The sequence below is a fragment of the Apteryx rowi genome, unplaced genomic scaffold, assembly GCF_003343035.1.
Source record: "Apteryx rowi isolate R43461 unplaced genomic scaffold, aptRow1 scaffold_555, whole genome shotgun sequence".
Taxonomy (NCBI): Eukaryota; Metazoa; Chordata; class Aves; order Apterygiformes; family Apterygidae; genus Apteryx; species Apteryx rowi.
Genome location: NW_020450822.1, coordinates 313,186 through 339,608, shown reverse-complemented (window position 1 = coordinate 339,608; position 26,423 = coordinate 313,186). Strand labels below are relative to the sequence as shown.

Sequence of the window (26,423 nt, the reverse complement as noted above, 5' to 3'; positions counted from 1 at the left end):
GAAACTTTTCATGAGACATAGAATAACAGCATATTATGAATAATTCTAGTGTGCAATCCATAACGCTTTCGGAACAAATACCTCTCAATGTTTGTTATTCAGGGGAGGATGTCTCTCAGGTTCTTTACCCACCTCAGTGGCTTCAGCTGTCAAATGTGAACTGAATCCACTGCCACAAGTGCTGGTTTCAGTATGGGTAGCAATGTCTCTGAAAATCTTTAGATCAATACCAATTATTTCTTGCAGACAGTATTTCTAGACTCTAAATTAGATCCATTCTGAAAACAACTTCCAGGCGGTTTGCAAATGTATTCTGCTCCTCTTCCAGAAGAGGAAAAAAATGCCTAGCCATCTTTTAGCGTGCTTCTGTCCCATGGCCATCATGAAAGAGTTCATCACCCCAGTTCTGCAGCTGAATCCAAAAGGCTCTCTCCAATCCTCTGTGATGTGCTGCCTCACAGTTTGTGATGTGCTGCCTCACTGAAGGGAGAGCACTGCAGCTGAGCAAGGCTGAAACCCTTTACCATGAAATCCTTACATAGCACAGGACTTGATATTCTAGCTTTCCAATTATTTTGACAGGATGTTTAGAGCTTTAAACAAAGCAGGCAGATGCTAACTGAATTAACAGTATCTTTTTCTCAGAAAGATTTCCCCTCCTTTTAACCATATTTGACTGCCCTGCCAGTCACAAGGCAATTACTCATGCCTTTTGACTGTGTCACTAACCACTGCAGTCAAATGCTTGCATGACTGTGGAGAGCAGGAGATATCATACTTTTCATCCAAGCAAACAGCCCTGCCTCAGCACTTGTTGCAGCTCACACTGTATATCCAACTGTTACCAACTTTTCTTCTGAATTCATCAACACTCATTTTCCAGATAATTTCTTTACACATTTCAATTCTTCTTCTTAATAAATTTCAACCCACCACTGCATAGATCCAACAGTGGAGGAAAGCTTGGATAAAACATTCCAGCTTTCCAGACACATTTGGTGTGGGCTATGCAACCAAAAGACGTTATATCTTCATGCCTGATGGAAAAATTTTGTGTAAGAACTGAAATTCTAACAGTTAGGAACTTTAAACTATGGAATCATGTATAATCCAACTGATTTGAATCCCTAAAATGATAAAAAGGTAAAAAGCTAGAAAGCTGAAATATAATTTTAAAAACATACATGATTTATTTTCTAATTTTTCCACATCAGCATTACTATCAAAAATGCTGATCAGGGTAAAAAATGTCTCTTCCTGCATTCAGATTGCATCTAGCGCACAAGCTAAGGAATATTTTACATAGAGCTGTCAGGGAGACTTCAGAGATATGAAGTATCTTGCCTTGTGTTAGAAGCTAGGTTTAAAATGAGTTTTAGCTTTGGAGAATGTGTTAGATCAGTACCGCAGAGCAAAAACTGTACTCTGTGTTCCTTGCAGTATATTGGTCATATGCGTTATCTCCAGACAGGACAGAATTAGCTAACAAAATACTGTACATGGTGGATGCATTGTTCCAAAGTGTATGCTCTTTTGCACTCATCAGCTTTTCCCCACTCTCCAGTCGAAACACTCGTGATGATCTGTGTTTTAAGTGACTCACTTCTAGGCATTTCATGCTTCCACCAGTTAGGCTTACAGGGGATATGAGGGGACATGCGTCTCCACCTCTTCCGTAGCGTTGGTCACATCGCAGACAAATTCTGCACTTCTCGTATGCATTTTGAGTTGCTAATTTAAACAGCAGTACTTTCCAGAATCACTAATGACAGCAGTATATTTTATCCCAACAGAAAGTCAGAAATTAAGAAATACAGGAAGCTGGAGAGAAAAGCGTAATGTGGGAGAACTCCCCTCTCCTTGACTCCGCAACCACAAAAGTGACAAAGAAATCAGTCTCCAGCACCCTCCCAAATGTCTCCCAGCCCTTCAGGCAGAATCCCAAGTGTTCTTGGCCTCTGCATCACATTTAGGTAGCTGTCACGATCCTGCTGAAAAACAAACATATCATGAGGGGAAAAAAAGAAAAACAGGTGTAATTTGGAATCCCATATATAACAAAAGCACAAAACAAAATGAAAACCCAGAAGCATGATGATGGCTCACTCACAACTCATAGCAGAGATGGTTACGAGCAGCGGATGGGAAGCCAACGCATCAAACACAGCCTCAAAAGAAGAGCCCAAAAGAACTGTAAAACAGAGAGAAACCCAAAGAAAAACATGATAAAAAAAACAACAAAATGGAAAAAAAAAAACAGAAATTAATTAAAAAAAACCACAATTCAATATTGCACCACTCCTGAAACCTGAGCCTCTTGTTTAGCTGCTGTCATCTCCCAGCATATTTCCCAGGCCTGGGATTACTGTTGCCCATGATGTACTTGGTTTTATTTAGACACAAAGCTTGAGTAAGTCTCTGTGGTTTGTGAAAGCTCTAGAGTGTGGCGAGAGGGGTCCCTCTAGAGGCCAACTTCCCCTTGCTCACCTGTCACTTGCTCCTAATACAAAATACAAAAATAAAAGTTGAGAGCTGAGATAGGTACAGCCCAACCACAGGCTAGTCTCATGGTTCTACTGTGGTTTTCCTTCGTAAAAATACCTGATACCCAAACCTCCCCTCCTCACCCAAAAAAACAAACTGATTAAAAAACAGTGATTGGATTCACTCCTTCTCACAAACACATCCTGCCCTTTTAACCCAGGACAACTTCCAACATCAGTGCTTAGTTTCTAAAAATAAACAGCGATGTCCCCTTCCCAGTTTGATTTTTTGGGGGCTTCCATCCAATATTTCTGGTTCTTTTTGCAAGCACCATCTCCTTATATCACCAGCTTGACAACTTCATGAGCTTCACAACTGCCAACTTTGGGTGACTTTCCCTTCCCTGCTGCTTGCTGCTGAACCCCATCTAGAAATAGCGATGTCTCAGCTGCCTATGGTGGGACGCAGCATGGTGGTTTGAAAGAGAGTGGAATGAACGTGCAAAGTGTTGCTTTTAGGCCATGTGAACAGTCACTGTACCTTAAAATGTGAACTACATATTCTGGAAGTGTGAGGGCCACCTCAATCAGAGGCAAGAACTAATGTTACAATGGACTTTAATACATAATTCAGTAAACTGAAGAAAGACCTTGGCTCAGAGATACCTAATCCAGCAGAAATCAACTAATCAAAAGCAATCAACCCAATTGTTCTTATTTGAATCTCAATATCCCTCTTACCTCAAAATGTGCAAGCTCTAAGACATCTGCAGATTTTACAACTATATTCAATTTTGAGAAGATTACTTAACAGTCCTATACTGTTCTTTCCAAAGCAACAGACACCACGGAGATGAGTTAAACTGCTATCTTTCCTTCTTTACTTTGAGAATTCATAACTTCCAATGGACTTTAACATCAGAAAAGACCAGAGTGAACATTTTGTCTTTCTGAATAATATGCACCAACAGGCTCATTGCGTGATTCCAGCACCAGAACCTGTGCTGCAGATGAGAATGATGAGGATGACAGTGATTTATCTGATGCATTTCACACATTACAAATAGGACTAAGAATAAGCAATTTTTTTTAATCAAAAGCTTATTCCAGCAGTAATCCTTTATTGTTCACTTATCATTCAATTCTTGGACAAACAAGATAATTTCAGCCTCAAAGCATTCAGTTGCTGCACTTGTCTCTTAGGTACACAGTCCCCTAGAGGAACAAGTAGCACAAAAGATCTCTGCAGAAAGCACAGGGAATGCTAAGTAAATAAGGATAGATTTTCCACAAGCTATTGCACAGAGTGGGGGAGAAATTGAATATAGCCAGTAGGAAATGTTTTGGAGAGAGTTCTAGAGAGAGTTAGTCACATCTCATTTGGGATTTACAGCTCTTTGAGTCAGGTGGAGAAGATGATCCTTTCCTACCAAGAGGCAGAGGACAAGGAACAGCAGTGGCAATCACTCAGATGCAGGAGAGCTAAGTTCACATTCCTCCACCCTCTGGATAGACCTGGAAACCACATCTCCCTCCTTCCAGAGTACACCCTCACCCCTGAACTACAGGATGTTTTGAGATGAAACTTTAAAAATATCCATTTGGAAAGGATCCATTTTGCATAGAATAATTGAATATTTATTACCAAGAGAGAGAAAATGTGTGACAATTACTCTGCAACCTGACAGCAAGGGCACTTGCCTGATGGAGGGGGACCTGACTTCCAATTCAAATCAACATTCACTTGTCCAGGAACTGAAGCCCCTGTTCCCTCACCACTGGACAGAGTAATAATTCTGTTCCTCTCTGTGTAGCCGAGCAGGAAAAATAATCAGAGCTTCAAGTTGAACAGCTTTAACCAGAAGGATTGACACATTCAGATGCAGCCTATCCCTGCTGCAGCTTGGCAATAAAGGCACTCAGAAATGGAAAATGGGATCGCAGTTCTCAATTCCTTTCAGGCATATATGGGATTTTAGCCTGGCTCTTTCTTCCCTTCCCTTCCCTTCCCCTGTAATGTAAGAGCTCTAACCAGAGAGCAGCTACATAAAAGAAACCAGCCAACCACCAGACAGGTTATCTGAGGTCACCCACACTGCACCCAGGCTTCCAGGTGAGGAAAGCAGAGAAACACCTAGTTTGTGAGTTCTTGTCCCTTCAGGGGGATCATCTTATTGCAATGCACTGTCATAACTAGGTGGCTTAAGCCATGCTCAGAAAAGACATTTAGGGGACCTGAGGAATCTTACTATGGAACAGTTGGCACCCAAGAACACGAGGTATTTCTCTAGTGAGTGGAAACTGAACAAAGGCTCTGAAGGTCTGACACAGCAACCCCAGCCTATGGCAAGATGTCTGATGAAACCATTCAACACTGCTCAAAGCCACGCAAGTTAGAACCGAAACCTTAGGCCAGCAGCTTGTTTTGCGCTCATGCTGGTGCCCAAGGACCAGCAGAGACCAAGGCACAGTGAGCAAATCTTTAGATCACAGCACAAACAACACATACATACTTTTAAGCCATCAATGATATACAGACTCCAAACCCACCATAAAATATGGATACAGTATTCAGTAGTAATCTTACTAGTGACTTCTCTGTACTTTTCTACATGCTCCTGCTAATGCATGCAATGAAAATGTTGGCCTTTTGAGATAGCTACTGTCAGGTGACACAGGGAATGCATGTTCAGCTTGTTTTCTGCCTTAATTCCTAAGGCATCTTCAGAGACATCACCTTGCAGGATGGAACTGACCATCCTATAAACTGTTGTTTCCTGGATGTTCAAACTTGCATAGTTGACTGTCTTAAACTCAAGCCCATTTGAACCTTATTTATTATGCTATCCAGACCATCAGCTCATCAGTATGGTGGTATCTACATGCTTTCCCATATAAGAGTTTGCTTTTTCCTTGTTCATGCTATCAAATAGTACTTTATCAAGAACAGGACAACAATATAACCCAATATATATCAGATACAAGGGTCCCTACTTGCTAATAGATTCTCAAATCTATCAGCTAGCCTGCTTTCCATACATTTAATTTTAACTGCACTGATTTTCTGTAATTGTAATGTTTTAAAGCAGAATGCCAACTCTCTTCTCAAGTCCAAGTTTGCTACTCCACAAGGCACAAGTGGAATAAAAACCAGAATCTTTAAATCATCTTCACAGTGATGTGTTTTATAACTAATGTATCCCCACAGAAATGGCATTTCTGTAATATAACAAATACGTGATTTTATTTAAAGACATAGGTCCATTTTTTCCTTTTTCTCTATCTCTATATGAAACGATGTGACTATGTTTTGTTTTGCCAGCCTTTTCTGTGATCACCTTTTTAAATACAAAGTTCAAGACAAAAATTACATCCCTTAATACAGTACTCCAAGTACTACAGCTCCACAAATCTGTTTATTCTATTGTAAAAATGTTAATCTTATCAGTAACATTACACACAGATTTCAAGTACGAAGTAAGTGTAAAAGCAACTGGGCTTCTAAGTTAGAATATTTGGGGTCTTAGGATGTAGGAGTTCATATACTTTTTCTTATCTTATAGCTCATCTTCCAGTGGGGAAAAACTACTCAGCAGAAAAGAAGTACTACTCTCTCCTTCTAATACCTTGTCCACTGCAGTAAAGTTTATTTTTAACACTGTGCACAGACATGCATGTTAGAGAATACTGGACTGGAGTCTAGAGTTAATCACTAGCATCAGGCTGTAAAAGTGTAGATAATATGATGAACTTCTACCTGGTTAAGTAAAGGATGGCCCCAGAGCTGGTGCAAGCTGGAGAGATAAAGAAGTTACAACCAACAGCAGAAGCTGCAACCTTGAAAATAAGAAAAGCAGCAGCCTGCCTAGAGACAATGAAGGGACCGAACGAAGAAGGGGAAGACCCCAGATCTAAATATTATTATTGGTCCAAACTGTCACATGAGGGTTGGGGAATTTAGATTGTAAGGGTATAATCACCGAGGGATTTCTTTGTTCGGGGTCCCTCTTTGGAGGCACCCAGCTCGAGCTGTAATTACTGCACGTGTGTCATTAAAATTTATTTCACTCCTATTTGACTTTGAACTTCTGCCTCAGTGGGAACCTAGGGTCAGACCCTGTTATGGTGGCCAGCGAGTTTAATCTTCCATAACATGCAGAAAATAAAAGTATTTCTCAATTAGCTGACACATTTCTGCAGCCTTCATCATGTTCACTGAAACAGGCTATGCACTGTCCTGTCTACCGCTTCCTTCTGCCCACTGAACGGCACAGCCGCCCTTGCACATGTACAGTATCTCCAGCAAAACACTGCAAACTACTGCAGTGCAGTCTGAAGCACACGAGATCGAGATCTAATCAATGGGCGGCAGCTGACTAAACTAAAAAAAGCGCTTGCTGAGCATAACCGCACTGTGTCAGATCCTGCAAGCAGGAGACAGATTCCTGGAAAAGCGTAACCTCGCCTCTAGTTTCAAATAAATAATTAAGACCAAGTTGCTGAAATTTTGATCTCTTGCAAATAAAATTTTTGAAACCACAGGGAACACATTTCTGTAGGCAAGGTGTCACATGCAGAGGAAGAGTACAGTGCTGTCTGTAATGTACATTAGTGATAAACCTAGCAAACTTTAACAAAGACCAAGAGTTAATTACCCAAAAGCTGACCCACATTAGCACAGAAGACCTTCTTGACTCAGAAGAACAAAACACCTTCATTATGCAAGCATATGCTGTTCACCATATTATCTGTATAACAACATTCATGTCTACATTCCCCTCCTGGTTCAAATTTTCTAGTCAGCCCTTAGTTCTCCATATCAAACACGTTCTGCTAGTTCAGCTCTCAGCTATGAAAATGATTGCAAGATGGAAGTTTTTCTTGCACTCTTTCTGTACCAGACACCACCAAGAATTTAAAAATACAACTTTTCAACCCATTCTTCGGTGGCTTAGCTCTGTTGTCCTATAATATGCACCAACACTGAATGCCTACAGCACACCGCTGAATGGCAAAAGTGGATTGTATAACTGGGACACCAACAGGAGTAAAACTGCTCCTGTCCCTATCTGAACGATGGCAGAAAGCTGCATCTAGAGACAATAATGGTTGGATTCTTAAAAAGCTCTCTGTATCCTGAAATATTGAATTTGTGATGGAAGTTCCTGGGATCTACCCCAAAATGCATGTTTTCATGGGGGGGGGGGGGAAGGAAAAAAAAAACAAAACAGACATTCCCCCCCCGACCTATTTCATAGAAGAGACAAGGCTCTGTAGAATATCCTCTACATCTGAAAGCAGTTATTAATTATAGCTGAGGTAACAGATACCCTCAGTAAGCCACCTCTTTTGAAGCAGACTTCCAAGCCTTCCATGACTAAGAAACACACAGCTTTAAGTCCTGTTCACTTCAAATCAGACCATTCAGCCTGACTGGGAACCCTTGTGCTGATTGTGGAGTATATAAACACATCAGCCCAAACCTATCAATAAAAAACCCCTATGCACTGAAAACATAGAATAGCATGAATCCTGTGAAGATCCTGTGCAGAAAAAAAGTCTGAGAAGCAAGGACAGTGGCCTTGGATGAAGCAATGCAATTGCTTCAAGTATTAAGGGAAGGAAATAATTGCCTCCTCTATAGCGGTAGGACAAAGGCCAGATTGGCGCAAGATGACACTGCTCCCAAGCTACTCACATTTCCCGTTTTCTTCCCAAATAGGCAAATATGGGGCATAAGCTTTCTGCAGGAAGAACATCCCTATCGAGAACAACACCAGTTTTCTTTCTTTTAACTCAATCTTTTCTATGTTTCTAAGCAGTTTTTATATGCACCCTTTTCCTACTGCCTAATTTTCCACATGTAATCACAAAGTGAAGGCAACTGCAAAAATCTCAAAGGAGAGGGGCTAACAAGTAAAGCACTCTAGAACAAGCTCTTTTAATTTTAATCAAGGGGACTGGCAGAGATGGCCTATACCAGCAAGTGCTGCTACCATCACACTATGACCAACACTAAGAGAAAGGCTCTTTGCAAAAATGAGGGCAACAGACACTCAAGTTTACCTCAGGTCAGTCCCAAGGTCTAAGGTTTTCCCTCAGGTACTCTGCAAGAAGTCTGAAAAGCCATCTCCATCTCATCAGATGTCACCATACTGATCTCGGTTTTGTCCTGCATTCCTTTCCTGATGACTTCTAATATTTGATTGCCTTCTTGAATGCTGTTGAGTATCACACCAAGGTTTTCATGAAGCTATTTCATAACATCAAGGTCTCACTTATCAGTGGTACCTGTCAGCTCAGAAGCCATCATCATATAAGTGAAACTAGAACCAGCTTTCCACCTCCATGGCTATCACCTTTCATTTACCTACAATGAACTTCATCTGCCAGTTTATAGTCTCGTCATTCTATTTTATAACAACTTTCGGCAATTTTTTCCACAGTTGGCCCTTATCTTTACCACAGTACACTCTGTCATATCACTGCTCTTTAGTCTACAGTTTTTGCTCTGCAAGTGTACTCTGTATTACTCTTTCCAATGCATACTGACTACCTGTGGCAGCGAGTGCCACCTCATGAATAAATGTATCCTTTTATTGGTTTAAATTTACCACCTATTTCACTGAATATCTTGTTCCTATGTAACCAAAGAAAGAACAGAAGCCCTTCCTTTCCTTTCTCTAGACTTTATCGTATTTTACAGACCTTTATTTATCTTCTCACTCAGGTCAATCACAGTCTTTCGGATCTTGCTTCATAGAAGTTTCTCATTACTCTCTTCTGAATATTGCTTAGATCTGCAAAACCCTGTTTGAAACTGGTATATATGGTACCTTATGCATTATCAACTGTGCTATCTTGTCTAGATAGGTATAAAGGCACTAAAAAAAGTGCCTTTTGTCGCATTCACCATTGTATTCCATATGGATCATAACAACTGCTTCACTGGCTGGATGCATCTTGTCTGGTATCCTGCCTCCACTCCTAAAAAAAAAAAAAAAGGTTGCTTCTGGATACCTGTAGAAAGGGTCCGTGTAATCGGGCACATATAATCCCCCCCCGCATTCTGTGGAATCTGGCATGTGCAATGCTAATTTTTAAACAGCATAATGGTGGTTCAGACCCCACACGCCAGAATGAATACTTGAAACTCCCCTAAAGAACAAAATTAGTAGATATGTGGCTAATTAGGATGTAGTTAAGAAAAATCTGTACAGCTTTTGTAAGGGAAAGCAACACATCACCAATAGTGTTCTCTGAAGCATTCATGCATGTAGACAAGGCTGACTGTATACATACAGTACATCTGGATTTTCAAAAATATCAGCCACTGAGCAAGTCTACACTTAAAGAAATCACACTGCAAAAGAATGTTTCTCTCCGATTTGAGTGGTGACTATTACAGTTGCCCTTTAAAGATGTGCTGCCCCCAGCCCTTACATTACTTGTCATATCATGAGATAAGAAAGCTCTGTCATCAGCAAAACTCAAAGCCTGATTTCCCGTAGATGAGAGTTTCACTGTGGGATTCTTCAGTGTTTAAAAAAGCACGAAAACTTTGATTTAAATTTTTGCTTTATTTGTAGTATTTATAATAAGCACAGTAAACAGAGAACTAATGGGGACATAGCAGTTGTGACAGCAGTTAGCACGACAAGGGTGCAGAGGGGCCAGAAACTCTACTCAGGAGAGCATGGGCCTGATTGAGGCTGCAGTGATGGTGTTGATGTGCCATGGGGCATGGTCCTCGTGACTGGCTGGAGCAACTGTCCTTGGTATATCAGAGATCTCAACCTAGATAGAGCCCCTAAGGGAGGATGTGGCTATCCACTTTGGGCAGCAGAGAGTACCTAGTGCCTCTCCCTGAGGCTGCGGCTTAGACTGGCAGTGGCCTCACCTGTAAGATGAGTGCTCTGGTCCCACTGCGGAGTCACCAGGTGAAGGAGCTTTGGGAAGAGATGAGCAGATTGCGTAGCATCAAGGAAGATGAAAAAGAGAAAACAGGGTCTTCACAGAGCCCCTGAAAGGAGAGATTCTGATCCCTACAATGCCAAGAAGAAGGGACAAGAGCAGCTACACTCAAAGGAGCAACAGATGGAGACTCCCAAGAGCAGGGGAAACTGACTTCTGGCAACAGAAGGAAGGTTCCTACTCCACAGGCAGATTTGCAATTACAGAACAGATGTAGTACCCTGGGAATAGGTAAGAAGGAACAAGACCTGCCAGGGGAGGCCTCAGAGCCAACTAAGCCTGAACCACACGTCCATGCCAAGAGGCAAAGGTGGGTGATGCTGAAGACTTGCCCCTAAAGGAAAGAGAGGCACTCATCTGGCCTGACTTGATGTCTCGGGAGGTTTGTGGCTTGTTGGGGGCCTGGATCTGGGATGTCAAAGACAGACTGCCAAAGCTTGTGTGGCCCTCTGACTATTAACCCCTTACTGCTCATTCATGGGAGCACCAACAGCACTGTCAGGGGTGACCTTTAGTATATCAAGAGAGATTATATGATTCTGGAGGCATGGACAAAGGGGGTCCCAGGTGGTGTCCCCCTAAATCCTGCCAGTGAGTGAGAAAGGCATTGGTAGGAATGGATGCAGCCTGTAGGTCAACATCTAGCTGTTGCAGGCAATGCTTTGGCTTCTATGACCATGGGCCCCTCTCTGAGGAAAAAGGACTGCTGGAGAAAGAAGGGCTCCATCTGACAAAGACTGGCAAGAGCATCTTTGCCAACAGGTCTGCTAACCTACCGAGGGGGGCTTTAAACAAGGTACATTGGAAGAGGTTTACCATAACCCGAAGAGAAACAAAAGAACAGAGGTTGTGAGGAAGCCCCCAGGGGGGAGAACAATGGAGGTTCTCATGCTTCCCCTGGGAAAGCAGCACAACTGGTGGCCCATCTCAAGTGCCTGTCCACAAACTCCTACACATGCAAAAATAACATGAGGACTTGGAGGTCCACGTGCCATTGCAGAATTATGACCTCATTGGGATTACAGAGACTTGGTGGGATAGCTTGCACGGCTGGAATGCTGCAACGGATGGACAAAGCCTCTTTAGGAGGGGCGGGCTGGGAAGGTGAGGAGGAGGGGTTGCAAAGGAGTGGCTTGAATGTACAGTTTTCCTTGGAACAGATAATGAAACAGTCATCACTGACAGGTAAGAGTGATCAGCACCAAGTAACACAGGTAACATAACAGTAAGCATCTGCTAGAGACTGCCTGATCAAGAAAAGAAAGTAGACAAAGCCTTCCTTATGCAATTGAAGGAAGCCTTGCAATTGCTAGCCCTGGTACTCACAGCAGCTTGCATCACACTGATATCTGCTGAAGAGGCAACATGGCAGGATGAAAACCACAGGAGTTTTGTGGAGAGCACTGAAAACAACCACAAAAATAAGAAATGAAGGTCCAGAGTTGCAAAAGAGGACAACAATGAACAGGAGCACAGTTTCTTCTCTCCAGCATTAGTGCATTCACCCAGAAGTTGGAAGTCTCAGGTTCAATACCTTCTTCTGCTACAGGAATTCCTACATCTCTCACTTGACAGAACAGTGCCATAAACATTAGCTATGGGTAGAAAGAAAGCAGACATACTGCAGTCTCTCTCACTCAAGCTTTACAACTTTGTACAAAATACTGATATATGCCCTAGAACAGGGATCTCGGGAGTCTCACAGCCCAGGAGATGTCCATATTCATTGTCACAAAGTCATTTTTCCACTCTATTTCAGTAAATACGTACATATTCAGTACCAGAGAATATTACTAAGGATAATGGACCAAAATACTTTGTGAATTACCAGCAAGAAATGGAAAATCCCAAGTCAAATATATCCTGTTGACTACAGACCACAGATCTTAACCAATATTTGCCACCTTTCAGGCAGGAGAGAATACTGGAAGGGGCAAGAGAGGGGAAGCAGGGAGGAGTAGTAAGGAAATCAGCATCTCCTCTAGTAGTCTTGTCAAGCTGCCTCTCTTTTCCTTCATTTCCCTGTTCTCAATTACAAGTGTTTGAAAGCAAACCCCCCTGGAAAGATTAAAGGTTTTTCCACTGGCAGTCTGTCCTGTTTATCATAATAGCCCAAGTCCTCTTGCTAGACAGGCTGTTGACTCCAATCCAGATGGTGGAGTTGCTGATGGTAGCCAAAGCAACAGTGTTCAGTCAGGCCCTAGAAAGCTCTCAGCACACAACGGACATCAAATGGCCACATGACTCACGCACATCTGCTCTACCCGTCCAACTGAGTAATTATCAAACAGTGACTTCTACAGCTCTCAAAAAACACTAAGTAATCAGAATGTTGAGAGCAGCTACATTCCTCTAGTCACTAAGAGAGGACAAGGTTGTTGCTGATGCTTCTGCACACAGCTCCTGGCTCCAACAATCTTGTGCCTCCAGGGTGCATCGCAAGTTTCCACAGACTGTTATCCAGGAGAATTTTACAAGATCTGGCAAGCGCCAAACGGTAGAGGGGTGATACCATTCCCATGAAAGCAAATCTGTGCAACAGCTTTTCTCCAAAGAGTAGTATTTGTGCTAATTTTGGCACCCTATATAAGGTATACCAGTTTTGTTTTCCTAGAAGCACAGAATAAATTTGGATTCAACTGTGCCAAATGACCCATAACATCACAAATATTGAGGAATCAAGTCCAATTATCAAGTAGCAGCCCTCTGTAAAAACATATCAGCAAAATAGTTTGTTAATACTCAGCAGAAGCTCAGCAGGGTACCAGCTCCCTAGCTAACAGCTACTGTGCTAGCCCTTCAAAGAGGGTCTGGAAAGCCAGAGTGGTAACAACTGAAGACAGAGGAATTAATGCTCAACAAAGATCATGGAAAGCAGAAATGCACTTCAAAGCTTCAATCAATCTCTAAGAAATGAGAATGAGACCTTCTTAGAGACAGCCTATGCCAATCTGTCTAGCAAGGTGCTCCTTGCCTTTTGATGTCCAAAATTTTCCTACTGTTTGGCATCTGTGAATTGCACAAAAATTGGTGCCAACAATTTTCTAGTGCATTTTACTTTATGGAATTGCTGGCTTTTCCCATTTTCCAAAATGAAAATGTGTTTTCAAAATAGAAAACTAACAAAAAAAAAAAAGAGGAAGGCAAAAGATATGTTAAAAAAAAAAATCCTAAAGGCCAAGTCTGCCATCTGTATCATTAACAAGTCATACAAGATCTCTGAAAAGCTGACAAGCAAGACTGAAATTATGAATTTCAGAGGATGTGAAAAGAAAATACCTTTTATGGTATTATCCATAAACTATGGCAATGCTCTTGAAACCATAGAAAACTGCAGGGAGGCTACTCAAACAGAAAAAATCTGTTAATAAATGAATATGACTGAGAGAAAAATTCACAAGTTTCCAGAAAAGCAGAAAGTGAGCTCCTTCCGCTCCCCATCTTTTGTATTATATCTCAGAACCAAATCACAGAAAAATAGGACGATCACAGCATGATCACGTTATAAATCTAGGAGCTTTATTCCTCATAGATAAAGGAACTGAAAGAGAATGAAGAATCCATATTAACAGCTTAAAATAGTCTCTCTTTGGTATAATAAAAGATTAAGTTTGTAATTAAAAAAAAAGGAAAAAATATAAGAAAACACAAACTAAATACATCTGAAAAGTATCTTTTTTCCTAAACTAGCATTCAGGATTTCTGCCTGAGCTCAGTCACTAAGGCCCAGCTCCAGAGTGGTTGTGGAAGGCTGTTTGCCAGAGCAGACTTTTCCATGCCTCCTCGTTCTGCCACTGCGAGGCAGCGGCAAGGGCAAGGTGCAAGTGCTTCACCTCCTCAATGCTATGACTGTTAACACCACCTTGGGCATCCCTGACTTCATCCTCCCCAGAATTGGCTCGTTGCCCCAGAGAGCACTTTGAGCCTAAAATCAATTTAAGAGGCATTCAAAAGCACACCTGAAAAAGACCAAACCAAAAAACCCTCACAGTGGAACAACCAGGCTAGGCCAAGCCTATTACAAAGGCGCATAGTAGGTTGTGTATACACCTTCTCCTTAAGACACAAAAGAAACCCTGCAAGTTCACCACACTCCTCTGTCATTAATTCTGTATGCACACAGGGAGCTGAATCCACAGAGCTTTTAATCTTCAGATACTTGGATCTAACTAAACTATAACACACATAGACCAAATAACTGTTTCATCTGATTAAATTTCATTTCACTTGTTTTCACATCCCTGTTCACCCTATTTCTTCCCTAATTCTTAGTGCACTTTTTGGGCAGTACTCCTTTGGGCAATAATTTCGAGCACCATGCTTCTCTAGATAAATATCTCAGTCCAGTAAGTTGGACTCAGTGGTACCAGGCAACAGGCACAAAAAGGGATCAAATAGCCCAATAACTATGGCATAATGTTGAAAGGAATCAAAGTAAATATTTATGAATTTTTATTGTTTTATTTTTGCAAAAAACCCTCATCACCTGAAGTGTGGTGTAGGAGAACAGGTACATGGGACTTTAGCACATATGAACCTCCCACACCCTGAACAAATTAAGTCTTTATATCATGTTCAACAGAGAACACTCCCTTCCCACAGAGATTCCCTTATCTCTTCCTAGAAAAGATTGTGCGTTATTATTCTTTCTGTAAGACCCAGCTGCAGCAAGCTACCAACTGGCAGAGTGACCAGAATTAAGATTCACCTTCTCATAAAGTCTTACACTAATGCACACCCACACCAACCCACGTAGGAACCCATAAGCCCCGCGTGAGACACAGCTGAAGAATCCTTTGCTCTTAAAAATGGCCAGACTTGATGTAGTGCTGCTTGCACAAAGAGGGCCTGAGAATACTTTCTAAATATATAGCAAAATAAAAATGAAGTCATTTTAAATTAGTGGGAGAAATGAGGAAAGAGGGGAATCCAAAAGAAGAATCAACTGGAAAAAATGGTCGTAGTTGTAAAGAAAGAATATAGTTCAAATAATGGGACATGAAATACAGGTATAAAACATAATTGCTTCATTGAAACAATGAACAATATATTTAGTAGAAAAACAAACATCAAGTTTCAGGAGTAATGTTTCAGTCCATGATGGGACTGAATTCTGACTACAGAAAATGGAAGGAATAGAAAGGTTGCATTTTGAAAAGGGCAATCTGGAAAGAATTAAAAAAGAAGAAGAAAAAAAAAGGTCCCCCAGCTGTGTTCATCTGCCCAAGGCAAAATCTGTTGACTAACTTTTGTTTCCCTCCTGCACTCCCCAACCATTTCCTGCATTACAGAGTCTCTGAATTTAGCCCTTATATTGTCAACACATTCTGGAACAACTAATATCTTGCAAATGGAAAAGATGTGCAAAAAAAAAGGTATAAGCCTAGGATGATAAGCAGAGAGATTATTAGAGTCCTCCATGCTTGTGCTGTGTTCCAAAATAAATCTAGGAGTGCTCTGACTGCAACTTGTTGGGATATGGTACAGCCTACAGCACCTGAAGCTTATTGCATCCTTAAGGGTGACTCCAAATAACATGGTGGACTGAAGATAGCACAAAAGCCAGGTGGGGCAAGTTATGCTCCCCTGCTCTTTCCTCCTCTCCTAGCAGGAATATTTCAGTGTGGCTGCTAAGAAATCCATGCAGGGGACAACAGACGCAAGAACACAGTCAGGCAAGGGTAGGTTACAGGCTTTAGTTCACAGTAAGCTCAACCTTGGAGATCAGATCAGCATCTAGTTTCTTGCTGTTTTTTTGCATAAAGAACTTTAAGAATGCACCAACCCTGCTCCCCAGACTGTGCCCTCAGAGAACTGAAGCAGGACAGTCTTCTAGGGCTACAGAAGTTGCACAGGTAGCATTAGGCTTGCCCTCTTGCTTGGTGAGCACGCATTCTGTAAGTACTCTAAGCCTGCGGAAAACATGGTTAGCCTGGGATGGCGGGGGAAGAGATTGATCTATCTATCTATATCTTATGAGACAAAAGCAAACATCCCTTCTCTGATTCCCAACTCAGTTGAAGTCACCTCCTGCTGATTCTCACCTTGTAGAAAATGCAATTCAATATAATGACCAAGCATAACAATCATAAAATCAACAAAGAAACCAAAACTTTTCTTTGCCCAATCAGGAGTAGAACTGGAAAAAAATTACTTAAAATTTACTTACTGGCCGGACTTCACCAGTGGTGTTGGTGTACTGACGGGCCAGACCAAAGTCTAACATGTAGCATTTCCTGTACGTTGAAGGTAAGCGGCCCATGGCAAAATTGGACTGGACAAAAAGAAATTAAAAAATAATAAAAAAAAGTCAACAATCAGTTGGATGACAGCAACTTGGTAAGAGTGACCATTTGTATACCAAATTTTGCCATACAGCCCCACACATCTCTGGTGGTAACATGAGTCACAGAGAGGGATTTTAAGATACATCTCATGGAGAGGAGAATTGTTGCCATGTTAAGAGGTTCACTTTGCAGAGAAGTGACTGTGGAGTCTCAAAATAACTAAAATTCACATTAGCTTAGCTAAATTTCAGCTGCTATGAGAAAGTTACATTTCACACCACTAGCTCTGCAGTGAGATCTCCATCACTTGCATAACAGGCTGGAGTTACTTGTAGGCAAAATGCTTCCTGGCTTCTCTTCATGGTTCAGCTGCTAGTGTGCATTATCCTGCCCTAACTCCAAAAAATTAACTAAAAATCTCCATTCACATTACCTGAACTTCTCTGAACATTCAGACACCTAAAAACACTGGGTTTGGTTCTTAGTAAATAAACTGACAATAAGCAAATGGAGCAGCCATCATTTAATCCCCATCTTAAAGCTGGGTGCTTTACCATGGTACAAGGCTGCTAAAGGATTTGAGCCCAGCCTCATTAGCAACCAGTCAGCTACTTTTTCAGCTGAATCTGATCAGCCAGGAACAGCTGATTTTAAAGCAGTAAATAGAACAAGAAAGAAGATAGTCACAGTGATGGTGTAGCAAGAAGTGTTCAGGTCAAGCAGTGAAGAGCTTCAGGAAAAAGACTGGCTCCTATAGTGAGACTTGGAACTACTGTGCCTCACCTAGGCAGATGACCAACACCATGACTCACCATACTGGGAACAAAAAGGCCCCTTTAGGTCACCCCATGTTCAAGGGAATGGGCGAGCAATGAGGAATGTGAAACATCAATTTTGATGTAAATATAAAGGTGTAATACTCTTTTTAAAAAAAAAGAAAAAAAAGAGACCCAGACCAAACTCTGGGTGTAGTGCTACATCTTTCAAAGGCTATAGGGACAGGACAGCAAACCTGGTCCTACTACTGTTTCTACTGTCTGAGTTCATTATGACGACTCCCCTGCAATTTGCACAGGGGAGGTTTTGCTGAATCTCTAGCATGTTTTTATGATGTTTCACCCAAAAAACATGGAGACACACTAAGACTGATATCCCAGCACACACTTCATTAGCACACTCTCATCACAAGAGGCAGCCTCTCCCAGACACATGCATATGCAGAAGGAAAGGGTCAGCTGCTCAGGCAATATTCACATACCACTTTGCAGTGGTACATACTTTGGAAACTGTCCTCCAATTTTTTAGGCAATTGCTCAGAAAAAATGGAAAGGATTATTCAGTTAAATCGAATACATGAAATGGCATTTATTCGAGTGATGGGTCACACAGCAAGACATCCTTTCTAAACCCATTTTATAATAATAATTGGTTGGACTCCAGACGAATATTTGAAGTTAGATTGCTTCATCATGTGATCTTGAGTGGGACAAATATGACTGACGGCTACTAACCCACAATGGAGTGGCCCCTCCCAACAAAAACTAGTTTGCTGTGCACTTAAAGGAATGACAATACCATATTACTATTGTGTACTCACAGAAAATAGTCAATGTGTGAGAGAGTGGGAGTGTAAGGCAGGCCTAAATGCCTCCACTGAGATCTGCCCATGCTCAAGCCATCAGGTTGTCTTTATTGACTCAAGCATGACAGACAGACATACAACCAAAAGGAGAATTTCCAAAACAACATACAGGCTTGATGTCACGATGCAGAAATCCCACAGAGTGAATGGCTTCTATTGATTCCAGAATCTGTTTGCCTAATCGCAGCGTTGTGCTCAGCGTGAAGGTCCCTCGAGGCTGACTTCTTCTGAGATCTGCAAGATTTCGGCCCTGAAACAGTCAATATAACATTTAAACCAGCACACCAGAGCACAACATTTCACAGTTGCAAGATCTAAGACACATCCCAGTGAAAGTAAAAATGCTAATCAGACAGGTGTCTCACCTTATGTCTGATTTAGTTCTTGTACGTAAACTTCCAATACTTCATTTTAACTTTTAAATGATGCATATGCTCATAAGAAGATACCAGCCTGATATCCTTGGAAGCCAGCTGACTCTATTACTTAGGAAATAGGCATGGCAAGGGCAGCAATGCCTCACACTATGAGCTATAACACTATCACAGCGTTCTTTGATTTGTAAATGAAAAAGAGGGTTTTAAAATGAGTATCGTCTATGAGAGAGTGCCCCTCTATTCTACAAAACTAAAGCATGTATCAACTGATCAAAACAATCATACACGGAAGTCCACAGGTTCACAGAACATGTCATCATCACAAAATCACATCACATCACAAAATAAGAGTTATGGGGATATGCTGATTAACACTGTACTACAGAACCTATCAACTCTGCTCCTGCAAAAACATACACACTTATAATACAAGTCCACATGTATTCAAACTAAGTTCACGACAGAACATATATAGAAGAGATTCCAAATATTTGATGAGAAAACCAAAATTGCTCTCCAAACCAGTGAAATGTTAATCAATTCATCCACCCACTCCCAATTCCCAACACACTGAAAGACATTAAGGGGACAACTGCAACTGGCTCTTTTAGCATCTGACCTTTTGCTCAAGTTGTTTTGCTCCTGTTTCACTTCAAGGCTCTGGGTCCCTTGACCAACCACACTTAATACAGGCCAGTTAACTTTCAGGATCTAATCCAAAGTATCAATGAACACATTTGGTGACAAACACATTTGGAGCACAGAAGAATAAACAGTTTGCTCTAAGGCTCACATATAATACAGATACAAGCCAAGGCACAGCAAATGGCCCAGATTTGCTTCTTAGCATGAACAACAAAAACACTACAAAAGTAGCCTAGTTTTAACTTTCTTTCTTTTAATAAATTCTTCTGTATAGGTGACAGTTTATTACTGGCAGACAGATTTGTCATCTCTACCTTGAAAGATCTGAGCTTCTGAATTGATGGCAGATCTTTCTTTTCACTGTTTCTTGGACACTGATTCTCTTATCCGATGGTAACAGGGCAAGGCAGATTTTTTTCAGAGCTACATATTGAAATAGCTATTTATTAAGCCACGATTTTCCCCTAGCAGGTTTAGGAGTCAGTCTCAGAGACCTGTTCTCCAGTCCCAAAAGCAACCAAAAGCATGGGAATGTCATGATGGGCCACTACTGCCTCAAGGAAAGACAGAAAATTAGCGTTTTGCAAATAAACGCCTCCACGCTGGCAGAGAAACAGCACATGCAATGAGTTGCAAGGCTCAGAGGGGAAGCCACAGTTCCAGTGACTGAAGACAACTCCTGCACAGAAAGGGAGAACTGCAATACACCGTGTCCAGAGGGATACGTGAGCAGTGTACTTTGAAGCAGAAAGGGAAATTTAGCCTGAAGAGTGATGGTGCAAAACTAGCTATGCTTTAAACAACAAAGTCTTCATTTGCAAATAATGAAACAATTTCAGCTCTGCCAACTCTATCAGCTCAGTTGTGTTGTCAAAACCAGACTAGAAAGTAAGGGATTCTGTGCAAAAAAAATTTTCTTCCAACGTATAGTCATATTCAACAGGCTTGTTAAGGACAGGATTGGGGGGTTAGAAATCTTATCTTGCCATGAGCTTCAAATTAGCCCTGTTGAGAATCCTATTCACACTCATACTACAGCCACAGCCAGGTTTAGCTAGAAAGCAAAAGCTTCTCCTGTCCCTAACATCAGAATTTGTGCTGCCAAAAGTGCACAGAAGGCAAACCCATGGTTCAGAAATATACTGGTTTCATATACCCACTTTTCGGAGTAGAACTACAGCTTAAAAGAAGTACTGTCAACTTGAAAGCTTTAGTCCCTGCTTGAGCACTTAAATTTTATGGATAATAAGTAATCCTCAGAATCTTCACAAGATATTAATGAAAAAAGCTTGATTTTTCCCACTTGTCCACATCCTGCGTTAAACAACGCCCTGCACAGAATTCATTTCTCTTCTCTCTCACCACCATCATAACCTCCTTCTCCCCTGAGCAATTCTGCATCTTTTTAATTGTTCTTCCACATACCTAGAAAACTCTCAATTCACATACCCACTGTGTGTCCTTCAGCTCCCCTTCATGTTCCTCGCTTGTGACATCCAGAGGGAAGAGTTTAATGTTAGAAACTGGACATGGGGCCTGCTGGTGTCTATTTTACTTCATTCACTAATTAAAAATAATCCTCTAGTTTATACTAGCAGCTTCCTTCTTTTACTTACTACTTCATCCTTCTCACTTTCCTTCAGCATGCTCTACTACCCAGACTATACATAAGAAACATGATACATGCTGTAAGCTCTTCAGAGGAAGGTTAGGTTTGTAACGTATAATCATACAGTGCTTTGCACAGTGAAGCTCTGATCTTACAAGCTACAAGACAGATAGAACTTGACAGGGCACTTGCCCCTATGTCAGGTGCTGAAACAGGCCAGCTTCCAAGGCACCAGTGTGAGAAAACAGCAGTTTTAGTTTGAAAGTATTCCCCTCTGAGCCAGGGACAGTCCCCATCTCCTTAAAGGCCTTTCTTCCATTTGTTTTTGGCTCAGACATAAATTCCCATTTGTTCCTCACCAGCTTTTTTCTCCTGTGACTGTATGCTGCAGAGGACAGCTGCTTTTGCGACAGTAGCACCGTATTTGGGCTATGAAGATCTACCCATGTAAGCTTATGTGGTAAAGTTTCATGCTGAACTACGCAGGGCTCCCTGCAACTCTTGCCATTAGTGTGGCTTGTGTAAACAGAACCACGCCAGCCTTCAGCTGGCTAACTCTCATAGTAGGAGGTGGCTAACAGTACCGTTAACCATGTGCTTCCATAACAGAAGTCAGGCTACTGCGGAGCTTGTTAGGGATGGGGAGCCAGAGCCCACTCTCTCTCAGAGAGAGAGGGGACCATGCCCCTAGTGAGATGCCACAGACTCCCACCAAGTTCTGAGCTCTGATATAAGACAGATACTTTGAACACCACATCTCAGAGCTCAACAGGAGCTATTTCAACCAGCAGCCACTGCTGCAAGATACGGTGGCTCCTGCAAGCATTCTGAATCGAGTGTTTTCCCCAGAAAACAAACAGAAAGCTATCCTAAAAACCAAAGTGGAGCTATGGAATACTCTAGCATATTTTGAGAACTGACCTACCCAAAAGGATCACAGCAACATCAACCCTTCTCACTGTCTCCCATTCCACCCACTTTCGATGTACAACAAGGTCTCTGCTCCAATGCTTGGCTTTATTCTCTTGCTGTAAATCCTTCCCCGGGATGCCATCTCTGTTTGAGGGGAGCACACAACTCACCTGAAGCTGCATGACCACATAATTAAATTTTTCATTCCTTCCACAGCCAATAAATCTGCAAACATGATCCTTCCCTGCAAAAAAAAAAAAAAAANAAAAAAAAAAAGAAAAAAGAAAAAAAAGAAAAAACAGAAACAAGACAAAACATAAGAAAATATAACTACCCAGTGAGCATGATTTTTAGAGAAATGATTTCTAATAAAGGGCTTGCAACTGTAAATGACATGAAGCAGAGTTCTGCAGAGTAGACTGATTTTGTTTCCACTTCCCACAACCCCATGCCTCAGGACAGTACTATAACATTCAACAAGAAAAAAGCCCATGTAAACAACCACAAGTTGAAACCAGTGTCAAGAATCCTTGAATCCTCAAAGTGATATTGTAGAGTATGAGTGGAAGTGTGACAGACTGCAGTTTATACAGCTGCCACATGCATACAAAACCACCACCAAAACTACCACCAGCCCTGAACTAAACCATGGGTAGCACACACTACTGCATGGTTTCACAGCTTCACCTGCATCATGCTTAAGCTCCCTAGGCCACCTTTATTCAGTAAATGCTCACTTCTACACACCACCACATTTGCCCTGTTAGTACTGCTTACCCTGAAACAGCTAAACTTAATGCTATTTTGATGCACAGACAAACCCTAAGCTTGATTGCCAGAAACATCTGGAGAAGAAAGATGGTTATGACAAACTCTATTAAAACATTGAAGTTGCTAAAGGCAATTTCATAATTAAAGAAGAAAATAAATCTATGCAATTACATGTCAAGTTCTTGCACTGAGTTACAAACAAACCATCTCTATCCAGGCAAAATCAAAACCAACCAGTCACCAGCCAACACTCTGCCAGCCCTCTTAAGTTGATTCTCTGGTACAGAAGTGATGCCACAATGTCTTCATTTCATCACGTGGCTCTAGGCAAGACCTACCTTCAAAAAATGCAGTATGTTCTGGAGAGAGTGGAGGTTGTGGCTTCAGATCCTGACCCATGATGTAGTTGTGACAATATGCTCTCTGTATTAGCAAATGGGGAAACAGATGCATGTGTGTTTCCCTAATAGCAGACTGTTGATGACAAAGTTAAGGTTGATGCACATGACACTGGTGAACATTTGGCTCCTGACGGGGTTTCTAAGCAGGGAAGAGGGTGGGTATCATTGCATAGCTTTGCCCTATGTTTTCTGGTGGAGCTTGAGCACCGGCAATTTTAATTAGTTTTTACCAAAGCTTTTTGTTTCATAGTTCCCAGTTAAAAATGAAAAATGAGAGCATGAACACATGCAGTAATCAGTAATTGCACTGCCTGTAAATCCCTTGGGACCCTGCTACTGCTCTCTTCGTGCAGTCTGTAGGGCTGTAGCACTAAAAAGGGTCTGGGACAGTAAGAGGTAATAGAATTGGAAACTGGAGGGCAGCAGGAGAGGAAGAGCAGCTTTCACAGCAGAGAGTCAGAGCTTTGACCAGAACACTGCATACAGGCAGGGAATATGGGGCTCCAACTGCACGCACTCGGTAAGAGCATCAGCAGCCTGCCCTCCAGCGGCCAGCGGTGTCCCACAGTGGAGCACCCACATTTGTTCTACCGCAAGGAAACAACACAGCTGCTTGCAACCAGAATTGGAGGGACAGAGGCCCTGGCTACCCCTTACTCCATTTGGAAGAACAGGCTTAAGCAAAACAAAACAAAAATACGCGCCATCCCACAAATAACTGTTCCCCCCCCCCCCCAGTAGCCCATCTATATCTGGTTAGATAAGCACAGGAAGGCACTGCGGCTACAGATCACTGCTGTCCTTTATGCCCCTGGCACAGACTTAAGGTTGCTTAAATACACTCAGGCCTAAAAGGTACAAGGTACAAAACCAGAAGCCCTCAAGGAACAGCAAATTCATCATATTTCAGGAGAAGAGGTTCAGAGATCAGGAGAGTACCCTCTTCAGCACACATCACAGCATCACTAGTAGGATACACAATCTTCCTTGCTTCTTTTTCCTCACATACCATGCCTACGCCCTGTCTGTGTCTATGAGTACTGGGTGCCACCTGTTTCTTAGTATCTGTAAATTCATTGTAAATTCACTGTTGATTTTGACCTATAGATTCCTACTGGCTGAAGCTGACTTTCCTGAAGGAACTCCTTGAAACATTGCCTGAATGCAACACACATCCTGGCCTCGGATCTACCAAGAGGGAACAGGCTACACTGCCTGCTAATGTGGCCTTGCAGTTGCCTTTGAGGCCAGATTTGTGGCTTTTTAGACAACAGATTAACCTCAGATAGAGACAATATGTTTCTCTGGGAGCTTCTAATACCCGTGTGCTTCAGCATACCAGCAATCTGCACAGTGTCTATGGACAGACTACTCATGTTCGCACTCATGCTTGAGTAGCCTGTTAAATCCATATAGATTCACACAGACCAGCCTGGTTGACTTGCAGGCATGCTGCAAGTCTCACTTGGTTTTGTTTCACCTTGCAGAGCACCAGGAGATGGACACCGAGGCAAAAGCCCAAACAGTGAGTGTATCTACCAGTAATCACAGAATCACAGAATGGTTGAGGTTGGAAGGGACCTCTGGAGATCATCTAGTCCAACCCCCCTGCTCAAGCAGGGTCACCTTCAGCATGTTGCACAGGACTGTGTCCAGACAGCTTTTGAAGATCTCCAAGAATGGAGACTCCACAACCTCYCTGGGCAACCTGGTYCAGTGCTCCGTCACCCTCACAGTGAAAAAGTTTCTCCTCATGTTCAGATGGAACTTCCTGYGTTTCGGTTTGTGCACATTGCCTCTCGTCCTATCACTGGGCACCACTGAAAAGAGTCTGGCTCCATCCTCTTGACACCCTCCCTCCAGATACTTRTACACATTGATAAGATCCCCTCTCAGTCTTCTCTTCCCCAGGCTAAACGGGCCCAGCTCTCTCAGCCTTTCCTCACAGGGGAGATGCTCCAGTCCCCTAATCATCTTAGTAGCCCTCTGCTGGACTCTCTCCAGTAGTTCTATGTCTCTCTTGTACTGGGGAGCCCAGAACTGGACACAGTACKCCAGGTGTGGCCTCACCAGGGCTGAGTAGAGGGGGAGGATCACCTCCCTCCACCTGCTGGCAATGCTCTTCCTGATGCACYCCAGGATACCATTGGCCTTCTTGGCCACAAGGGCACATTGCAGGCTCATGGTCAACTTGGTGTCCACCAGGACTTCCAGGTTCTTCTCAGCAGAGCTGCTCTCCAGCAGGTCAGTCCCCAGCCTGGACTGGGGCATGAGGTTATTTCTCCCTAGGTGCAGGACCCTGCACTTGCCTTTGCTGCACTTGATGAGGTTCCTCTCTGCACACCTCTCCAGCCTGTCCAGGTCCCTCTGAATGGCAGCACAGCCCTCTGGTGTACTGGCCACTCCTCCCAGTTTTGGATCGTCAGCAAACTTGCTGAGGGTGCACTCTGTCCCTTCACCCAGGTAACTGATGAAAGATGTTGAACAATACTGGACCCAGTACTGACCCCTGGGGGACACCACTAGCTACAGGTCTCCAACCAGACTTTGCACCACTGATCACAACCCTCTGAGCTCTGCCATTCAGCCAGTTCTCAATCCATCTCACTGTCCACTCATCTAACCCACACTTCCTGAGCTTGCCTATGAGRATGTTATGGGAGACAGTGTCAAAAGCCTTGCTGAAGTCAAGGTAGACAACATCCACTGCTCTCCCCTCATCTACCCAGCCACTCAATCCATCACAGAAGGCTATCAGATTGGTTAAGCATGATTTCCCCTTGGTGAAGCCATGCTGTCTACTCCTGATCACCTTCTTTTCCTCCACATGCTTAGAGATGGCATCCAGGATGAGCTGCTCCATCACCTTTCCAGGGATGGAGGTGAGGCTGACTGGCCTGTAGTTCCCTGGGTCCTCCTTCTTGCCCTTTTTGAAGACTGGGGTGACACTGACTTTCTTCCAGTTCTCAGGCACCTCTCCTGCTCTCCATGTCCTTTCCAAGATGATTGAGAGTGGCCTAGCAATGATGTCTGCCAGCTCCCTCAGCACTCGTGGGTGCATCCCATCAGGGCCCATGGACTTGTGGATGTCAAGTTTGCTTAAATGATCTCTAACCCAATCCTCCTCCACCAAGGGAATGTCTTCCTTTCTCCAGACTTTCTCTCTTGCCTCCAGGGTCTGGGGTTCCTGAGGGCTGSCCTGASCAGKAAAGACTGAAGCAAAGAAGGCATTCAGTAACTCTGCCTTCTCTGTATCCTTTGTCACCAAGGCCCCTGCCCCATTCAGCAGCAGGCCCACATTCTCCCTATTCTTCCTTTTGTT

The 26,423-nt window shown here is 42.6% G+C and overlaps 1 protein-coding gene across 11 annotated transcripts in view; it reads right to left on the bottom strand.

Annotated features, from left to right (window-relative positions):
- TTBK1 (tau tubulin kinase 1) overlaps positions 1–26,423 on the bottom strand; it is a 125,869-nt gene that overhangs the window by 60,373 nt on the left and 39,073 nt on the right. For 7 of the 11 annotated variants that reach the window (XM_026081587.1, XM_026081585.1, XM_026081588.1 and 4 more), the window contains 3 exons: positions 22,100–22,173; positions 18,496–18,636; positions 16,627–16,731 (listed from right to left, as the gene is read on the bottom strand). In XM_026081587.1, the coding sequence (XP_025937372.1) occupies positions 16,627–16,731; positions 18,496–18,636; positions 22,100–22,173 (320 nt within the window). Of the gene's footprint in view, positions 1–132; positions 1,150–1,639; positions 1,979–2,110; positions 2,192–8,549; positions 8,761–16,626; positions 16,732–18,495; positions 18,637–22,099; positions 22,174–23,038; positions 23,433–26,423 lie in introns of those variants that run through there. The other 4 variants (XM_026081592.1, XM_026081593.1, XM_026081596.1 and 1 more) reach the window with 4 other exon arrangements.